At 28.7% G+C, this 21,225-nt stretch overlaps 2 protein-coding genes across 3 annotated transcripts; one reads left to right on the forward strand and one right to left on the reverse strand.

Annotated features, from left to right (window-relative positions):
* Window positions 1-4,938: 4,938 nt before the first annotated feature.
* Window positions 4,939-9,586, reverse strand: LOC112693640 (Golgi integral membrane protein 4-like). 2 transcript variants are annotated; one of them, XM_025568805.1, is made up of 12 exons: window positions 9,476-9,586; window positions 9,230-9,414; window positions 8,985-9,163; window positions 7,555-7,680; window positions 7,357-7,488; window positions 7,200-7,277; window positions 7,081-7,128; window positions 6,176-6,274; window positions 6,004-6,089; window positions 5,854-5,927; window positions 5,500-5,598; window positions 4,939-5,045 (listed from the first exon to the last, which is right to left on the reverse strand). In XM_025568805.1, exons 2-11 carry the CDS (start codon window positions 9,408-9,410, stop codon window positions 5,537-5,539), a joined length of 1,065 nt encoding a protein of 354 aa, XP_025424590.1. In that variant the 5' UTR covers window positions 9,411-9,414; window positions 9,476-9,586; the 3' UTR covers window positions 4,939-5,045; window positions 5,500-5,536. The 2 variants fall into 2 exon arrangements, with proteins under 2 accessions (XP_025424590.1, XP_025424589.1); XM_025568804.1 differs by having other exon boundaries at window positions 5,842-5,927.
* A 440-nt stretch (window positions 9,587-10,026) lies between these two features.
* Window positions 10,027-11,695, forward strand: LOC112693696. Its single transcript, XM_025568888.1, has 2 exons — window positions 10,027-10,065; window positions 11,342-11,695. The coding sequence occupies exons 1-2, from the start codon at window positions 10,027-10,029 to the stop codon at window positions 11,693-11,695; spliced, it is 393 nt and encodes a 130-aa protein (XP_025424673.1).
* Window positions 11,696-21,225: the final 9,530 nt, after the last annotated feature.

The following is a 21,225-nucleotide window of genomic DNA, read 5'->3' on the forward strand; positions in this document are numbered from 1 at the left end:
TATCAAATTCCATAACTTAGTAGAAAAAGAAATAAATCTAAATTTCAAATTAAAAACATATGATGATATTTACAATGCAATGGATAAATTCAATTCTATCATCCAAATAGCGGCCCGAGAGTCACAGTCATATTCAATTAGTCCTCGAACTCCTAAAAACCCCTTACTCCCACAACATATACGTTCACTAATAACTGAAAAAAGAAAAGCTAGAACCTGATATTAAACCTCCCGCTTACCTTCTTATAAAATAATATACAAAAAACTGGCCAACTCGCTTAAAAAATACATTTCAAAATATAAATCAGATATACTAGAACAAATATTATCAAATATATCCTCCTCAGACGGCAGTCTTTGGAAAGAAACAAATAAACTTCTACGGTAGGTAGCTAGCCTACCATCCTCAATAAAAAATGATACCTATTTCTGTAACTGATGAAGACAAAGCCGAAGTTTTCCATCATCACCTATCTGAAATATTTAAGCCACATCCTGATATCTTTAATTCAATTCTCAGCGCAGAAATAAATCAGTATCTGGATTCTCCCATGCCTCTTTATCTTCCTGAAAAAAGTTTTACACCAAACGAAATTAAATCCACAATATAGAAGTATTCTGTTAAAAAATCTCCCGGCTTCGATTTAATTACCGCCGAAGTCGCTAGGTACCTACCGAATAAAGCTATTCTATTCCTAACCCATTTATTTAATTCAATCTTACAACTCTCATATTTTCCGCTCCTATGGAAATTCTCCAATACAATTTTAATTCCTAAACCTGACAAACCACTGGACTTGCCTTCATCATACAGGCCAATAAGCTTATTACTATTTCTAGCAAAAGTATTAGAAAGGCTAATACTTAAAAGGCTTTTATCCTACATCGTCAGGAATAAATTTCTACCAAACTTTCAATTTGGCTTTCGCTCGGCGCATAGTACAATACATCAAGTACACAGAATAGTTGACGCAATCTCATTTTCCCTAGAAAAAAAATTTTACTGCACTTATACTTAAAAATATGTGACTTGTGCTCTCGATATAAGCTAAGCGTTTGATAAAATTTGGTATGAAGGCCTACTCTTCAAATTAAAAAAAATCCTTTCCCTCCTCCTTATACTTATTGCTTAAATCTCATCTAACAAACCGCCACTTTAAAATCTGGTTTGGATCTTCTGTCTCGGGAATTGAAAAAATTTTGCTAGTATTCCTCAGAGTGGAATCCTTTCACCCCTGTTATTTAATGTATCAGTTAATTAATGTATATTTAATGTATTTTATGCATCAGATCAGCCTGTCTCTCAAAATACTATAGTAGCCGATTATGTGGATGACAAAGCCATAATCTTAATTGTCACTAAATTAAAAGTTAATTTTCTTATGTATAAAACACTACTAAAACCAATGTGGACCTATGGTCTTCAATTATGGGATACTGCAAAAGTGTCTAATACCAACAAAATTCATCAGTTCCAGAATATAGCTCTTAGGAAAATTACAAATGTTCCACTTTTTGTATCCAATTATACCTTACATAAAGACCTCACAATGAAAATTGTGACAGAAGAAGCTGTAGATTTCTACAAACGCTTTCATAATCACCTACAAACCCACCAAAATCCATTGATAAAGAACCTTTACACTCAAACTATACCAAGAAACCCCGGTCGTTTTTCTAAAAAGGAACTGGTGCCATGACTTGTTATAAATAAATGAAAAAAAAAGAAAAAAAACAACGAAGTTCTAGACTCTAGATATCGTTAATTCCCAAGCCAAGTGTCACCAATGGGTGATTTCTTAATTCAAAATGTTCATGTTACTATCATAATATCACATATATTTATTGTGCTACGTTGTACAGATTGTGTGTATCGAATTGTAAAATAAAAAAAATAAAAAAAAATTATGGAAAACATTTTGTTTGTGTATTTGTATATTAAGTGTATACGTATTTGTAAATTATGATCGATTCTGCTGTGAATATTGGGGATTGTGGAAAGAGTTTGTATGCTATTCTTTGATTATTTATTATAATTGCGAGTTAGACTCCGTTATTTGTTTTAGAAGCATCAGTATTTATGAGTTCACTGTTTGGATGTTCTCAGTGCTCAAAATGGAAAATTTTACGAACTGGAACGCTCATAAAAATAATATGCAGATAATAATGTTAATTATTATTATAATTTTAATTTTAATTATTTTAATTTGTGTTTACTTTGCAATAAAATAATATTTTATTAAATAGATTCTAAATAATTAATATAAATCATTTTAAACTTAAAAATATATAATTATACAATTCAAATTAAATAGTTTATAAAAAACATTTCATATATTGTATTTATATATGCATTTTAAATTACATTTGGTTTCCACAATGCTGTGTATCTTTAATTATTTTTTCATATTTACGACTTGTAGTGTCATTACTGAATATTTACTTTTGACTAACCATAAGCCGATTTATTTTTCAGGACGAAATTCAATGAATAGAGAGCCAATACAATTAACAAATAAAAGTGCAGAAACTGTATTAATATTTTATACAGATTTTAGGGGAGTTATAATTTAATTAATTGAACTGACATTTTGCTTGCACTCACTTGTATAAATCATAAACATATATAAGAAATTCAAATAAACAAATTATATGTTTTAAAAATTACAATATTCCTTATGCTTACATATTTTTCGTCAACCTATATTCGTGAAAGCTTATTCGCTATAAAAAATGTAATTAAATCGAAGGAAAGAAAGATTTTGACCAATGAAACAATTGCTACTTGTATTTCACTAAGAATGATTAAAATTTAATAAAAATAATGTAATAAATCTGTAATTTTGTTTATAGTCTTAGAAAATATAATTTTCTTTGGTCACGTAAATGATTTTCAAAACCTGAAAAAGAAAAATTTGGCACTTAAACCAAAAAAGGTTCGCCACCCCTGCCCTAGAGTCACAGCAACTTGAATTTCTTTTGAAGTATTTTCGTTTACAATTTAATATTTTAATTTAAATACTTAACTCAACTATTAAATAAATAACTCAAATATTTTCTTCCTCGATAGAATCGTATCAGAATTATCGTGACTCGACTGTACGTGAAACTAATAATTATCTCTGCATCAATAAATGTAATCCAACATATAATTCTTATACCTATATATATTCTGATGCAACCGAATGTATGTTTATACATGGATTATAATTTATAACCATATAATATAATTTGTAGATATTAGGCTTCACCAACGATATCAATATCTCGTACTTTTTTACGAATATTTCAATATCCATATTCTAAATATATTATACAATACATAATCAGCGGCGGATCTAAAATGGCCAGTCGGACATTAAAAATTAGAGCCCAAGCCTCCACTTAATTATAATATCTTATTTAAAATGTTAAACAAGGTTGAGTGAGAGAATTATTCTACATCCCTCCCCCCCAAAAAAGTTAATTGTTAACATAATAATTCCAACTCTAACTCATAAAAAAATTGCTTCAATTATTTAAAAACAACTGAAATATTGAATACAAATAGATAAATTACTATTAGTTATGCATTAAAATTATAAATACAAATGTTATTTAAATTCTAATGAATTTAAATCTACATAAAATTACTACTAAGTCATACTAAAAACTATTTTTCTTATATAATATCTCCATATACAAGAATTAAATTATAAAATGTCATTAATAATTGTTTAAATTTAATTCAAGAATACATAATAAAATACTTACTTTAATTTAAATTATGTTACCAACTCGTATAATAATTGAAAATTAATAATATTGAAAAACGTAAATACAAAATAAAATAACTATTTATATGTTCAATACACTTTTATAACCTTTTTTGACTTTTTTCTGAAAAAAGGTTGATGGTAGATTGGAAATCTATCAACTCTGCTGTATCTCTTTCTATATAAAGCATTTCATAATCATTAATACTGTCTTCATTCAATGTTGATTTACGATAATCTTTGATTTTTTTCAATGAGCTCATTGAACTCTGCATTTATTTTATGCTATCTTCTAATTTAAAATCAGTTATAAATTTCAATTATGTCTAAACAGGACTAGTTGTGGACTAGCAAATTTTAAAATTTTAAATGTATTAGACATTTAAAATTATTTTTATTTTAAGAAAAAAATTCAGGGGGGTAGTATGAATCCTAAGCCCCTCTGGCTACAGTCATGTCTAGAAGATAAATAATTATAAATCAAGTTACAATGTGAAAACTCAATGAAAACTTAGACTCCATTACATCTAAAAGTCTATGTGCATCAGGATTAAGTGGAACTTGCATTCAAAAAAAGTTGAATAGAATATAAAATAATAAAATTATACTATTGTAGATTTTAAAAAAATAAATATCAAAATAAAATAAAAATAAAAAGAATATCTAACTAACAACAGATTAGTTTATCAATTGAAAAAAAAATTCTTTTACAAAAATAATAAATTATTTATTAATTATTAGTTACATAATCCTAGTAAGTAAAACAAAAAAAATCACATACAATTAAAATGTGATGAACATTTTCAAGTATTATTAAATAAACACTCGTTGGGTTTTATTAAATTAAGAATACAAAAAATTTAATTAAGTCACAACAAAATTAATTAGGCGTATAAATTATTAACATTTGTAAGCTCTAAATAAAAAACAATATTAACTTGATTTCATAATTTTTAAGGAAGACCTTTATAATTTAAATACATAAGTTTGGATGGTAAAGTAATATTTTAATTAGTATACGAGAACATCACAATGAGATTTTTTATGCTAGATATTGAATAAAAAATTATCATAATACAAGTACAAGCACAACATACCTTATACCTAGTGTAAAAAAAAGCTTCATATTATTAAGATCCTACAATTATTCTTAATTAAATTATTTCTATTAAAATAAAAGTAATAATTATATAAAAATTAAAATATACTTATGGCGTCAATATTTATTAAATAAATCCATTGTTTTCTTTGATTAAAGCGACTGTTCAATTATATTCTATCTGGTGTAATCTAAAAATATAAATTGAAAAATTATTCTTATATATTTGGCAAATATAATAAGTAATCTATCAAGAAATGACATATAATAATTTCTAAGTAAAAAATGTACAAACACAAAATGAAAATACAATAACAATAACTAGATGTTTATAATAATTGCTAAATAAAAAAGTATTGACAACACTTAATAATAATTAAAAATACATATTAATTTAATAGAAACATCTATCCTAACTAAAGTTAAATAATAGCTAAATTATTAAATGTTAAAGCAATATGGAGACTAAAGATCCATCTTTAGTGGAAAAGTTAATTTTTATCTGAATGTAAGTGTGAAGTTAAAAATAGTTCAGTTGCTAATACCTCAGAAAGTATAATATAAACTAATACAATAAATAAATGAAATACATGGACATTGTTGTGATAAATAATAAAAACAATGTAATTTAAAAATTCAACTTACGATAACTGTATATATTTGTAACAAAATATAAATACAATTATTGGCGCACAGGTTGACTTTCTTCTCTAGCATCAAAATCATTCATATCTTCATCATCTTCTATAAATAAAAAAATGATGTGCAAATATGTATATACTTAAAACAAAAATTTATAATTTGAATAAAAATTAATAATTGTTATAGTTAAATATAATTAAATGTTATAATTTGTTATTTAATTTAAACTTTAGTAAACTTAATTTAAATTAATTTAAAATTTATCAATATACCAACAATCAAAGAAAAAAACATTAAGATTAAATAATTATTGAATTATAGTATTAAATTAAAAAAATAGCATACTCTCTAGCTCACCATCTTCTTTGAATTGCTCTGCTTCATCATCATATGAATTATTTTTTGGTTTTGGTAATTTATCTTCTTCATTACTGAAATTAATAACATAAAATTAAATTAATATTCTTACATAACAATGAAATATGTTAAAAATAAAATATTTTTTACTTATTAGGTTGTTCTTTCTGAAGTATCTCTTCTTGAGGTGGTGCTGCCATAGCCTTCATAATTTCATTTTCGTTAACTTGAGATTCCTATAAAAGAAATATAAAGAAATATATAGAAATAGATTAAATTTAAATATTATATAAATCTATTATACATAAAGCTTGATTCTTACTTGTGCCAAATTATTTTCATTTTGAGATACCATAGCAATATTAGATAAATTAATAGAGCTTGGATCTATACTTGGTTGATTAATTGGATTTGCATTATCCTATAAAACATTTTAATTTAATTTAATGATTGTATAAATCTACAATAAAAAATGGGCGAGACTCTTAGGTAGAGTGACATACAAGGACGAATAAACGAAATTGCTGTATTGATCATTTAAAAATAAAATCAATATATCATTACTCTTGAAAACAGCGTTTTAAGTGAAAGATTACGTGGATTAGTTTATAATTCTAAATATGATTGATAAAGTAGTAGAAACAAATTTATGGATAAGGTTGGTTATAATAATCTAACTTTTGAAAATAAAAAAATTGCATCTTTGTATGTAAGTAAATGATAACAAAATGCTATTGATGATATTGAAATATATCCAATTAAAATTTCAGGAAAATTTTAAATTTCTACAAACAACATAAATGCCATTAAAATATTTTAAAATTATTAAATTAAATATGTACTCGGTATATTTTTTAAGTAGCTACAATATCTATAGAATAACAATCAAATCACTAGTATTGTATAATTGAAATTCATTGAAATATTAGTTTTTAACAACATATCATATTCTAGTAGAAAATTACAATAATATTAAAATGTTAAAACAACAAATTTTTACAATTATCAAGAAAACTGTTAAGAAATTCATAAAATTACCCCATATATAAAATAGACAATATTTCTTAAAAAAATGACTATGATGATCAAATAATTTTTTTTGGTCGAATCATGTTTACAGAATCAAAAATTTAAAAAAATAATACATCATGGTAATACTAAAACATTCCTTGCTTCCTTAAAATTTAAATTAGAAAATATCTGAAGAATTTTTAAAAATCATAATACCTTTTCATTGAGTTGAGTTTTATTGTCAGACATCACTTTTGAACTAATCTAAAACAAATAACAACAAAAACATATATAGATTATAAACAGAAGTAATTTTAAAATTATTGAATATATACCATGGGTGTTGAACTCTTAGCAGTTGCATCATCAATTGCTTGTGGATTGATTGCTGGAGTCACTGAACCAGATTTTAACTAAACAAAATTCAAAATACATAACATAATAATTTAGGAATGGTTAAATTGTAATATATTATCGATTAATATGACATACTTTAGTGACATTTGAATTATCAATAGACTTTTGTACATATTTTGTATCAGAAATTTCTTTTGAGTTAAGTAGATTATTATTTTGATAATTTTCAATGTTTTCTTTTTCACTTTTCAATTTAACCTTTTCGTTCTTAAATTTAAAAAAACCATGAATAAATTATAATATATATTATTTAAATTATAACATATTACTAACTATAAAGTTTTGTAGTTGCATTTTTACATTATCCAATTCGAAAGCGAGTTGTGCAGATTTCTTTTTTTCTCCTATGTAATTTAGTTTTAATGTTTCCAATTCTCTCCTTATTTTTTTTTCTTCCTCCTTTAAATTATGCCAAATTAGTTAGTTTATTCCATAAAAATGGATTAATAAATAAGTACAATGTTTTATATAAGGCATAACAAAGATTAATATTTCTTAATAATTTTATTAACTCTTAAAAATAATCCATTCATAAATTGTTTTTTTTATTTAATTTAAATGGTCAACTGATAAATATTACACAGATAAAATCTGAAAATATTTTATAGTAGCTGATTCAAATTATTATTTTATCCCAATAATGACATTTTTACTGGACTAAATATGCATGCAGTGAACCAACCAGTGTTTATTTCAGATTGTCTATCCTAGATGAGGTATTGTACATTTCAGGGAGAGAGTATGTATTATACGGTATGCCATAGAAGTAAATAATTAATAATTAATACATTTTTCAGAGGGGGGTGGGTTATACCCCCTGAAATAATCACTAGATCCAACCATATTCAAAAGATAACCAGCCCTTAAAAATAGTAAGTTTGATCAGGTACATAAAAAGCATACTCTGTGGCACATATTTATACAATTTGTAAACACCTTTAATGTATATACATATACACATTCAAAAATTAAGAATTACTGAACTCATAAGAAATGGTTTAGATCACTTTGAACTTTGTGGTACAATATTTTGAAAAAATCATTTAATTAAATACAATAATAAGGATTCAAAAAGTATTATAATCAGGTTAGGATACTAAAATTATGTTTTCTTTCATTTTCAATAATCTAACATTCAATAACAAAATAAAATCATAACATTATATGAAAATATATTGTGTATCTAAAAATATGTTCATTTTATTATTTCACAAATTGATCATTATCATATTTCTAAAGGTGATACAATATTATATAAGCTAAATAAATATTATTATTTAATATACTAGATATTTAAACCAAGGACTGGAACCGTTTAAATTTATTATTACCAGTTACGGTACTGGTTCTCAACAAATAAAATAACTGTTCCAGTACAGTTCTGGTTTTAGGTTAAAAAAAAATAAAGGTACCGATTCTAGATAATTTTGATAGTTCTAAGTATAAATATTATGAGAATTGATGTCTGATTATTTATAAACAAAATAGTAATAACTAATAAGTTATGCTAAATAAAAAAAATTTTGGAGGCTAAAAGAACCTTTCTAATTTAAAAATTCCAGTTTGGTCCCGTTACTTAATTTATCAATATAAAGGTTTCAGTTCCTACTATTTAAAAAGTTCCGGTTCCAAAACCGATTATTTTCGGTTATTTATACATATATAACAATAACATATTACCCAAAAAAATTAATATACATTACTTGCAATACTTCATGGTTTCGTTCTATTTCATTATAACGATTCATTGAGTCAACATTTTGCTTATCGCGCAATTGTTTCTCGTCTTGAATAATTGCATTAAGCTCATCCTTGGTTTTAAGATGTTCCTGTTTTTCATCTTCCAATGATCTCTCCAACTTCAGCTTATGCTCGACAATGACTGTAAAATATAACAACCATACACAGATACAAATAAATTAAACATAATATATTTGATGGTGAATACCTTGTAACTGTGATGAAATAGATTCAAGTTGATGAGAGCAAGAAGAGGAAGAGTGTCGAACATTATCCAGCTCCACTTGGGTTTCATGAAACACGTATAATATGGCTGAAAAGACCAAAACCATGCACACGAAACCGAAAAATCTGGTTTTACCACCTCTGGACACCATTCTAGCAGACATATGGCTATAAAATAATATAACAAATAAGAGAAAAAAACAGTAAAATGTTTAACAACAATTATTACCTCCAATAAATTGACTGTATTTAAACTAGTTGACAAATGTGTAATAATAATTATATTCATGCGATTATTATTATTCAAATGTAACTCGTTCTAAAATACATAATTTTCCCACAGCTGCGCATATAGATAAAAATTTTCAGTACAATTTAAACATAATTATCATGAAATAAAAATAAAAAAAAACACATAATGTTTGTTTTTGCTATTCAATATTTTATCATTATGCAGTCGATCTTGTATATTTATAATATTGAATTCTGATAAAAAAAAAAAACAACATAACGCCTAATCATTACTAGATAGCGCTTTCAGTTACACATGCCAAACATTACACCAGCTACATCCCAAACACAGCCGCGGTACAAATTACTAGTGGCGCATTTAAAATGTATGCGCCCCGGGGCGAAATTATTTTATTGCTCCCCCTCCCAACTTGTCACTGCTCTTTATAACCTTACACCCAGGATCGGGTTCAGGGGGGGGGAACCTAGAGACCACGCCCCCCCAAGCCCGTACCGTATTTATAAAAAAATTTATATTTTTAACAAAAAATGCAAATTATATTACGAGCTATTATACGACACGCACAAGTATGTAGATAGATCCATAAAGGTATGACGGTGTATACGATGTACCTGCTATCTATATTATGAAGAACCAATAAGGCTATAAATAAACTATTTTAATATATAACATACTATGGTATGATGCTATGATATTATTATTTTATAATGTTCAAAACATGTATTACGTAGCACACATTTCTGTACGGACTAAATTTTTCTTTTCTTTTTGTTATAAGATTTTGTAAATTTATAACTTAACCCCCCCCCCCCCCCCCCACCTTCCTATTTTTCTCCCCCCCCCCCCCCCCCCCCAACCATGGCTCTGGATTCGCTCCTGCTCACACCTCCTCTTTCCATCTTCAGTTAATGAAAAAATATGTCCTTTGCTTGTTTTGAATAAAATATTAAAATGTAGATCCTTAACAGTACACAATATCAAAGTGTCTCGTTCAATTAAAAAATCATACCAAATAATAATAAGTAAATTTTATTAAACGGTTTAAAAGAGTTTAATTACAATTTTTTCCTTGCCTATGCGAGTAGATAGGTATCATAAAAAACCCCAAAAAAGTACACATTACACCTTACACCATAGATTGTTTACAAATATACATTTAACTTGTTTAGTAATAATTCGTTTTATACGTTATCAGTCGTATTTACATCACATTCAACTCAAAATAATTTGATACGATTAAAACCGCCACCCCTAAAACTGTTAACATTTTGCTACTAAGGGCATTCGCCCTCTTCACTCCCTCTAAATACGCCACTACATATTGAAGAATTTAAATTAATTCACAGACTACTGGACTAAAAGACATATATAGATAGACACTTATTTATCAGAAAAATTGAAATTCCCCTCCTAAAAAAAAATTTGAAAAACGCCACCGACTATAATATTAAAATTAATTTATGATTATGACGAAGAATTAAATGTAGTATAGAACTTCTAAAATTAAAAATAATAATAATATAATTACACAATTTATTAGTAATTGAGAACATCATAAAATTCTAAAAATAATTAGGCAATTCAATAGCAAAGATTGATTTCCCAGATTATACAAAAGTTAGTTAGACTTGCCATTCATCCCGGCTTTAAAGGCATGTCCTGGTTAATATAAGTTGAGAGAAAATAACATTTAATGTAGTATTATTTTATTCTTCCCTCAGGGGGGTACCAAGTAATTAGTACTACAGGTTTGGCGAACCCGGAGCCCCGAGCTCCGGTCCTCCAGGTTGGGGGTTAGGCGCAGGGCTAACAACCCTACCTTGTAAAAAACTTTGTGTTCAGGTACTTACAAATTTGCCTCGCATAAGTGGAGATAATGGAAAAACGACTGGAAACTGGAAAAATGCTTTACTTTTTGGTACATGGAACGTTCGCACTCTTTTTAAGATAGGAGCTGCACAGGGTGTAGTATCTGAAATTGAAAGATATAGACTTAAAGTGGTAGCTCTACAGGAAATTAGATGGAGTGATTCAGGATCAGTGGATATTCAAGACACGACAGTTTTCTATGGGAAGTGTAACGACCAACGACAATTTGGTACAGGTTTCACGGTACATAAGAGTCTAATACCAGCTATAAAGGACTTCAGAGATGTAAACCCCAGAATATCAATCCTAACTCTGACGACACAGTGATTAAATATTAGTTTCGTTAACTTACATGCACCTACAGAAGACAAACGACAAGAGGAAAAGGACCTTTTTTACAAAGATGTTATGGCCACGCTAAACACAATACCAAGGAAAAGAATTCAAATTGTACTTGGTGATATGAATGCGAAGATTGGGAAAGAGACCACATTCAGACTAGTAATAGGTAGCCATAGCTTACATTACACAAGTAATGACAACGGACTAAGACTAATTGACTTGGCAACTGAAAGAGGTCTAGTAGTTAAAAGTACCATATTCCCACATAAAATGATACATAAAGGTACTTAGAACTCACCGGACGGAAAGTATATAAACCAAATTGATCATATACTAATAAATCTGAGATTCAGCAACTGTATTCAAGATGTTCGGACTGTAAGAGGGACAGATAGTGACTCCGATCACTTTCTTATTAAAGGAAAAATTAAAGTAAAACTTAAAAATCCCGCTCGATCTACTGGGATTATTCTGGACAGATATGATGTATCCAAGTTAGAGTCCGAAGAGAAGAGTTGATGTCTTTAAAACAGACTAAATGAACAGATGAGAACCATTCATTTTGATAGTATAGGGTCAATTGACGAAAGATGGAAAAAGTGAGAGACTTAATAAAGACAGTATCAGAATTAGTTTTGGGTAAAACAAAAAAAATAAAGAAGCCATGGTTTAATGAAATATGCGAGAAAGTACTAGTTCAAAAAAGAGTCTAAGGACCATATGGCTTGGTGATCCTACAAATAAAGACAAAGAAGAACAGTATAAACGATACCAAAAAGAAGCACATAACACATTAAGAAAAGAAAAACGGTTGTACGCTCAAAAATTGTTAGAAGAAGCAGAACAAAATTTTAGAATAAATAATATACGACAACTATATTAGAAGATAAACACGACAAGAGGAGGATATAAGAAACGAGAGGTTTCTAAGAGAAGATGATGGGACGCTAGTGACTGAACAAGGGAAGCTTCTGGAGAAGTGGACTGGATATTTTGAGAAACTCCTTAACTGTGATGACCCAGTGAAAGAATTTCCAAAATTAAACATAACTACAAACGATAGCGTTTATCCAACACCTTCTAAATAAGAAATTGCCGTACAAATCAAAAGGCTAAAAATCATAAATCCTCGGGAGAAGATGGTATTCAAGCAGAAATTCTGAAGAGGGTATATGAAGAAGCGAAATCTAGAAATCACGAAGTAATAGAACTGATTTGGGAAAATGAGAGACTCCCGGAAGATTGGAACACTTCATTAATATGTCCAATACATAAGAAGAATGACCCTTAAGGCTGTAAAAATTATAGAGGTATAGCTCTAATAAATGTTGCCTATAAGATTCTGGCGTATTGTATACTCGATAGGATCAAACCTTTATCGGAAGGTATTCTGGGAGAATACCAGGGGAGTTTTAGACCTAACAGGTCTACAACGGATCAGATTTTCTGTATTCGCCAAATTGCAAAAAGTCATGGGAATATAACAAAGAGTTATACATTATATTTATCGATTTTGAGAAAGCATATGATTCCATCCATAGACCTACCTTAATCAACATATTAAAAGAATTTAACTTCCCAATAAAACTAGTAAACTTGATTAAGGCTAGTCTTGAAAACACTTCGATAAAAATTAAAATTGCGAATGCAGTATCAGAGACAGTTAGAGTATCTACGGGCTTAAAACAAGGAGACGCTCTTTCTCCCGTCCTCTTTAATCTAGTGCTTGAAAAAATTGTCAGAGAATTAAATACTATTGACGGGGTTACGATGGGTAACACGACAATAGGTTTACTAGCATATTCCGATGATTTAGCCCTTTTGAGAAATAATTTAGATACTGTAAAAGAGAATTGTAGAAAACTAATAAATGTAGCAGGCAAATGTGGTTTAAAGATCAATGACAAAAAAACGAAGTATGTCATAACTGGAAGAAGAAGTAGAGAATACCGACAAGGTGAATTGATGGAAATAGATCACCATAAGTTTAAGAGAGCGTCACATTTTAAATACTTAGGATCTATAATAACAAAAGATAGTGACCTTAAGATGGAGGTGGACACTAGGATTCAAATGGAAAATAAGTGTTTTTTTTGGCTTAGGGAATATGTTTAGCTCAAAAATCTTGTCAGCAAAATTAAAAATACAATTGTACATGACCCTGATAAGACCAGTAGTTTTATATGGCTCTGAGACGTGGACACTTTGAAAGGTAGAGGAAACAAGACTTGCGGTGTTTGAACGAAAAATTGTAAGAAAAATCTATGGACCATGTCTATCATATATCGATTCTGACACTGTAGAATGGAGGATACGCCACAATGATAAACTGAAGAACTTGTTTCAAAAACCAGATATTATATCCGAAATTAATAGGAGAAGATTAATGTGGGCTGGACATGCCTGGAGGAAAGAGGGCTCTTTCATTAAGGCGGTTATTAAAGAAAATCCGACTGGAAAATACCGTTAGGAAGACCGCGTTTACGATGGGAGGATCGTATCAGAAAGGATATTAAAGCAGTAAAACCAAATTCACAGTGGAGAGAAGCTGCAGAGGATAGGGAAAGATGGCGGCCGGCAAATTTGTTTGCAGGGATGGTTTTGAAGGACGTAACCCACAAGAAGAAGAAGATAGTATTATTTAATTATAAAACATAGAATAATATTGTACATCATACTATTATAATATAGTTATTTAATCGTCAGGTTGTATACAATAATAATGTATTTTTGTATTAGCTAATAAATATTTAAATTACAAAATTATATACTTATTTTTGTATTTATAAGAACATTACACCAAAAAAAAGAAAGTCATTCAATATGATGTGTAGAGATTTAAAATCCTCGCAAGCCTTGTTATACTTGTTATTGTAATGAGTTAGTTTATAATGTATATTACCTATATCTAATTTTCATTCCAAGCATTCGGTATTTTGATAAGTTATAATATAGTTTTTAACCAATTATAATTAAACATAGTGTACGGTAAGAATTACATAAATTTAAGATAATTACTTATGGCAAATTGGTAACAACACTGTTGACAACAATGGATTATGATTCAAGATAACATACAATCGTTACATATATCTATACGTCTATAGAATGCACTTTGATCTATGAATCATGATGTAACCATAATTTATAAACTCTAAGCAAAAAAAACCCAATTTTACTGTAACCAAATCTGTACTACCCAAAATCCACGGTTCTCAACTTTTTTATGTCTGTACCTTACCTAACCTACAAGTTACAAGTTTTAAAATTATAAACAAATGACTAAAGAATCGAGACAACAAAACCAAATTAGAAGTAAATCAAAGCCTTTTATCAGGAACTATATATTTATGAACTTCTCAACTATAGTCCATGATTGATGTTTATTACATTATAAACAAAATCAAGAATTAATTATTTTTTTAAAATGTGATTTTTATTTTTACATTTTTATATTTTTTATTTAAATAATAACTCTTGGCAGCATAAGCCATTGAGATTTACAGATATTTACGTTACGTTGCTAAGAGGTTTATAATTTTACAGAGTAAATTTAATTGATTATAAATTGCTGTATTTTAATATTAATAAATAATTTTGAGGAGATGATGAATTTAATTAGATACATTACAGATTCTTGTCAAATACCGAGCGATGAGTGAATATGTTCAGGTAGATTGTTTTTTTTCTGTGAGACTCATATTTTAGATATTCCGTTAGTATGTGTTTGATATTTAGTTGCACACCACATGTTTGGCAAATTGGAGGTTCTTTTTAATTCATTAGGTAACTATGGGAAGGTTTCGCGTGGCCAATACACAATATGTTAACTGCAACCTCTATCTTTCTAGGCATTTATAGGTACATAATTGAAACTATCTGAAGAAAGTATACGAGATTCAAAGAAAACATATTCATTGGGACTAACCACAACATTAAATTAAAAATTAAAGTTATGTTTATTTAATTATTTATTTATTAAAATGTATGAAATATACCTAGTAAATATTACCTATACGGTTTAAATAGGGTCCAAAAGTATTTTTGGCACTGAAGTACAGCTCCGTTCAAGCCTATGGTAATATGTAAGCAGTGGCGTATTTACGGGGAAGGGAGTCCAATACCCCTGAACCCCCCCCCAGAATATCCCCCAAAAAAATAAAAATAAAATAAATAAAAAATCTTACATATTTACAGACCCCGATTTATGTAGGCATGCGCGGACATGGTTCTTTCTGTAAACAAAATATTTATATGAAATATAGTTTAAAATAAGCTAACGGACGCGGTCGAATGCTCAAAAACCCGACGACGCGCCGCGTAACTAGGGACATTGTGATATTACCGATATCAATTAAGTATCGATAAAAGTAATTTTTGTTTCGATACCATGGTTTCCATACTTTACCCAAAAATACTGGTATCGAATGAATAGTATCAAATCATTTACTAACCGCCATATTGGTTCAAAAATCAAAAGTACTCGAATAGTCGAATGGTATCGAACAATTATTATTTTCTAGTAAAATGGTTTGCGCGCGTGGTGGAGGATTTGTTTACATACATAAATCAGTCATCACACTATAGTCTATACTCTATATCAGCGGTCGCCAACCTTTTGGACCTTACGGACCACTAAATACATACTCTAAATTCTACGGACCACTTTAAGGAATATAATTTTTTTTATATTAATATAGAACATTAATGTAATTTGCGTCGTCAACTGGCTGAAAATTAGTATTCATTTAGGACCATGTTAACTTATGTAATATTTATTTTCTATCCAGAGATTAACGATTGATATGGATGACTGTTTTTATAATGTCAGATTTCTACAATTTAAACCTTTCATTATTTTTACGTATTGACACGAAGTTGACAACATATTAAACTGCTATCGAAATAATATTAATTGTCAACGTGTACTGAGAATAATTATTAATGTACGACTATACGAGCTACCAGGCATATTTCAATATTCGTATAACCTATATTATATACAATATACTGAACTTTTAAATCATATTACAATAAGTCCTCGTTTAACGTCGAGGTTAGGTTCCTGAAAAATACAACGTTAACCGAAAAAACGTTAAGTAAAACACTTTTTACATACACTTTATTATAATGGTTCCTACCAATAAATAAGTATGTATGTATTATTATATTTATTATAATTGGACGATTTAATTATTTTGTTCTTTATTATTAATTTATTGACTAACAAATACTTAAACTTACAACACTTAAATAATTCTTATTTATACAGACAGCATAAAAGACAGCAAAAAGTGTCGTTGAACAACTGACCATCAATAAAATTGTACATAGTATTACTTAAAATAAATACAAATTGTACTTTCGTATGATAAGTATGCCAATAAAAACGATAACATTATATATTATCTGAAAAAGATCGACCATTTTAAATTACATACTTTTATATGAAATTTATATAAATACGAGTATAACATTAATTTGATGAACACACGTATACAAACGACTTTATACTAAAACCGTAGCAGTGTTAAATGAAACATAAGGACTTTAACTTCTACGACGCAATAGCGAAACAACGCTAAATGAAGCGACGTTAAACGAGGACTTAATGTATTTATTCTTTAAAAATCTATCTGTAACTCTATATATACACTGAGTCAGTGGTGTCATTTGGACCACGCAGGATATACATTTGCGTATTTAAAATCTATTATTGTAATAATTTGGCCCACTTTATAAATTGATTGGCCTGAATAATTATTGATAGTAGTTTGCGGTCAATATATTTACTTTTTAATTAATATTTTGTTTTTCTTCTTATTTAAAAACCATAAAATGAGACATCAGGGACTTATTTAGAGGGGGGGGGGTGAAATGGGTGTTAGAACACCCCCCATCGATCTTATTTTATGGTATTAAATTGTAAACTTCCTTTGATTATTTGAATAAACGTTGTATACAACTTGTAGGTTTTACATATGCTGTCTTAATGTAATCATTTTCATTTATATAAATACGTGGAATTTATTTATGTAATACGTGGAAGGGGGCAGAGGCTATTAACTTACCATAAGTCTATTAAAATTTAAGACACCCCCATTAAATGAATCCTTGATACGCCACTGTGAGATATTACGTTACAAAATTATCAAAATATTCCTTATTATGATTATTCGTAAATCGTTATCATGCAACATGTGTATAATTACGATAATTTTATTTTATTATCTATCAGCTTTTATTAACCATCAGCTGCTAGCCCATTAACAGTAATTAATATTTTATAATGATAATCTATTATTGATAATTGAAAATATTAAACATTACCTAAATAATATTTTATGTGTTGATATTTTATCTGTAAATAAGATTGCAATCATGAAGATGCATCGGTTTCTTCTTAAATATTAACAAAAAATATAACTATATTACTGTAACTGTAGCTAATAAACGCTTTATTACAATATTTATTATCGCCTCTGGCTTTACTGCTTTTCTTAGTTAAATGATTTAGTAAATACCATTATTATTATATTGTCATTAATAAATGGTAAAAATATTATTATTTTATTTTTGTTGTGTTGAAAATTCTAGATAGGCTTAGTGGCCTATTCTATACGACATGCGTATTAAAAAAAAAAATTGAAATGACGCCACTGCTCTGTCTCTTTGATGTGTGTCGATTCATAAATGTCCCTGATAGAAAATGCATAAGTATTGCATAGAATCGTCTTGAAAATCGTCGATGCAATGAATTTTTTTTTTTTTTTACTAATCTTTTGTACAAAATGAAGGAATATTTATTTTTAAATACAATGGTCTCATTTATGATATAAATACAGATTTGACAAAACCTAACATTTAATAATTACATCATTAATATTGGTCCAATACTTATTATTATTAATATTGTCGACGTGTACGAAATCTGATCAATGCTTAATGAAAACGGCATAATTTAAAAATTACATAATACCATGGTCCGTATGATGGAGATAATATATTATTATCGTTCGAAATAATTGTTGCGGTAGTAAATAGTGAAAAACGTGCTTATTTCGAAGCAATTTGAAGAAAAAAAAAAAAAACAAAAAAACTAAACAGACAGGTAAAATGCCACGTGAAAATCATCTAAGGCGAGACGAATTAAACTCCGGAAGTGGGAATCGATGCCGGGACCGCGGTAACTGTACATCGTAAAACGTATCGTATAGTCATAGAACATGTTCTATGGTATCTTTCATTACCGACCGCGATATCGTTGAACGGAAATCAAAAACACGTTTACGCGACGGCGGTGGGCGTGACAGGCGTCCAACGCACACCGAGCTGAGCGCGCCATCTGTCGATCGCCACGCACGTTTTTTCACGATTTTTCGTCGTCTAATCGGATTTGAAAATTATTGTAATAATATTATTGTTTATAAAAATTACCGCGATAACCGCAGCTTGTCGTTGGCGGCATATGGACGCAGGAGTTGCACGCACAAATCCACGAAGACGAGAAACACCCTAGACGAGATATTTGTAAGCGGCGTGTGACGGACCAGCGGTTTCGGAACAACAGCCACCTCCACTCGATCTCTGTTCGTCTCGTAAATGTTAACGGCACCTGCACGTGACGAGTGAGGCAGAAGTAAGTACACCATAATACTACGGAGGTATATATATATAATACTCTGTCCGGTTTTCGACTACCGATTATTTCAATCACATCAAACAATGAAATAATGAATAGGCCCTGACTCACGAAAGTTTAACATAGGTACTGAAATTACATTATTACAGGTTACATTTGTTATAACAAGTGTAGGAATGTCTAGTAAAAAAACAGTCCATCTCTTTTCCCATTCCAACATAAGACCTTCGTATCCTCTTGTTTTGGGAATAGATACCTATTTATTATTTTATCATTTATGATTTCAACTGATCGATTTGGATATCAACGAAACGATATGTAGTTCGATTTATATAAGCATCGATTATAAACATACGTAATTATGAACATTGTACAATAGTTTTATTCTTGTCACGGGGGATAAGACTAACGCTTGCATTTTACTCGATTGGTATAGAATAGTGAATGTAATACTACATTGTTCGCAAACTTACATACACTGCTGCACAGGCGGCGATTGAGTCACAGCCTTTTTGTTTGTATTGTTTACATTTGAACAAGTCTGTTTATAAGTTCTGTTTATAAGGTCATGAGTTTACAACGTTTTCACCACATGTGCTTGGGACGTTTTTAAGGGAAGCTCGGAACTTTTTTAAAGAGCTAAACCTCTCACCCCAGATATTCACTTATGTTTACGCCATACGCATACCACAATTTCGAGTCAATAGTGAAAATAATCACTACTTGGGTCCAAGTTGTTTGTAGGATTTTAGATTTGTAAGTCTGCACTCGGACACTATGAAAACGCAACACATTTGCTCACATCACGTTAGACTACACAATAGTTCGCTCAATTCCAGTGGTTGCTTTTTCCCCGTACACCACACAACGCGCTTGGTGCATTTTAAAATGTCAAATGCACGTACATAATGTCACAACGCGTTTTCTTTGTAAATCCACCATAAGTATTATTTTTTTGGGATCCATTGTTCCTAGATTTCTTCTATTTGTACATATTAAGAATAAGAAAATAATTTTTACTTTTAAACTTCACGGTAAAAAAATATTAAAGATTATTTAAAATTATATGTATTGTAATTGGAAATAACGACTTTGATGAATGTAACTTGATTGTAATTTTAAAGTGACCATTAATACTTTTAAATTGATGTTCAAATTGTTATTTATTAGATATTTGTTAAAATTTGTTAGTGCCAGTGGGGATGGTATCTTATTAAATGATCACGAAAAATGTTATCTTCGTAGATAGGTTTTTTCCTTTGTTTCTTATCTTTTACCGTCCTTTAACTTTGGCATCTAAAATTCTAGTATATTAATTATTATAAAAAAAAGATAAAATTAATATCACTTTTTTTTTTTTATCAAAACAAATCATAATTAGTTACATAATTGAAATTATTAATTAAATTATTGATTAACCTATCTTCTGTAAGCTTATGCAGCTTGTGTTGGAGATAGGGAGCCATGTTTACTGCTAAATATAATAATTACTAACAAAATATAAATATAATGATTGCTTAAATTAAATACTACAAAATCGATAGTCAAAAAACTTAATTTAAGATAACAAAAAAATATTCTTAGAAGTGAGAAGTACTATTTTATACAGAACAATGTTAACAATATATATTTAAATAATATAACTTGAATAATATAGGCACAACAAATAATAAATCAACTAAATACAAAACAAAATAAGATTGACATAAATTACCGCAGCTCATTATCCAATTCTAAAATTAAATATTTATATACCAAAGATTTAATTTTAGTGATTTTTTCCTCCAAGTATCATTTTTTTTAAATTCGACTGGCATGGAATTGAAAAAAGTTGGATCCAAATAATAACAGTGGCGTAGCCAGGATTTTTAAA

This window comes from Sipha flava, unplaced genomic scaffold (assembly GCF_003268045.1).
Source record: "Sipha flava isolate LNK unplaced genomic scaffold, YSA_version1 89_pilon_pilon, whole genome shotgun sequence".
NCBI classification, from domain to species: Eukaryota; Metazoa; Arthropoda; class Insecta; order Hemiptera; family Aphididae; genus Sipha; species Sipha flava.

Coding starts and splice junctions, on each gene's coding strand:
- LOC112693640 (XM_025568804.1), bottom strand. CDS start 9,410: ATGTCTGCTAGAATGGTGTCCAGAGGTGGTAAAACCAGATTTTTCGGT. Junction 5,928..6,003: donor CAGAAAGAACAACCTAATAA/GTAAAAAATATT, acceptor TATTAATTTCAG/TAATGAAGAAGATAAATTAC. Junction 5,599..5,841: donor AGAAGATGGTGAGCTAGAGA/GTATGCTATTTT, acceptor TTTTATTTATAG/AAGATGATGAAGATATGAAT.
- LOC112693696 (XM_025568888.1), top strand. CDS start 10,027: ATGCAAATTATATTACGAGCTATTATACGACACGCACAA. Junction 10,066..11,341: donor CTATTATACGACACGCACAA/GTATGTAGATAG, acceptor CTTTGTGTTCAG/GTACTTACAAATTTGCCTCG.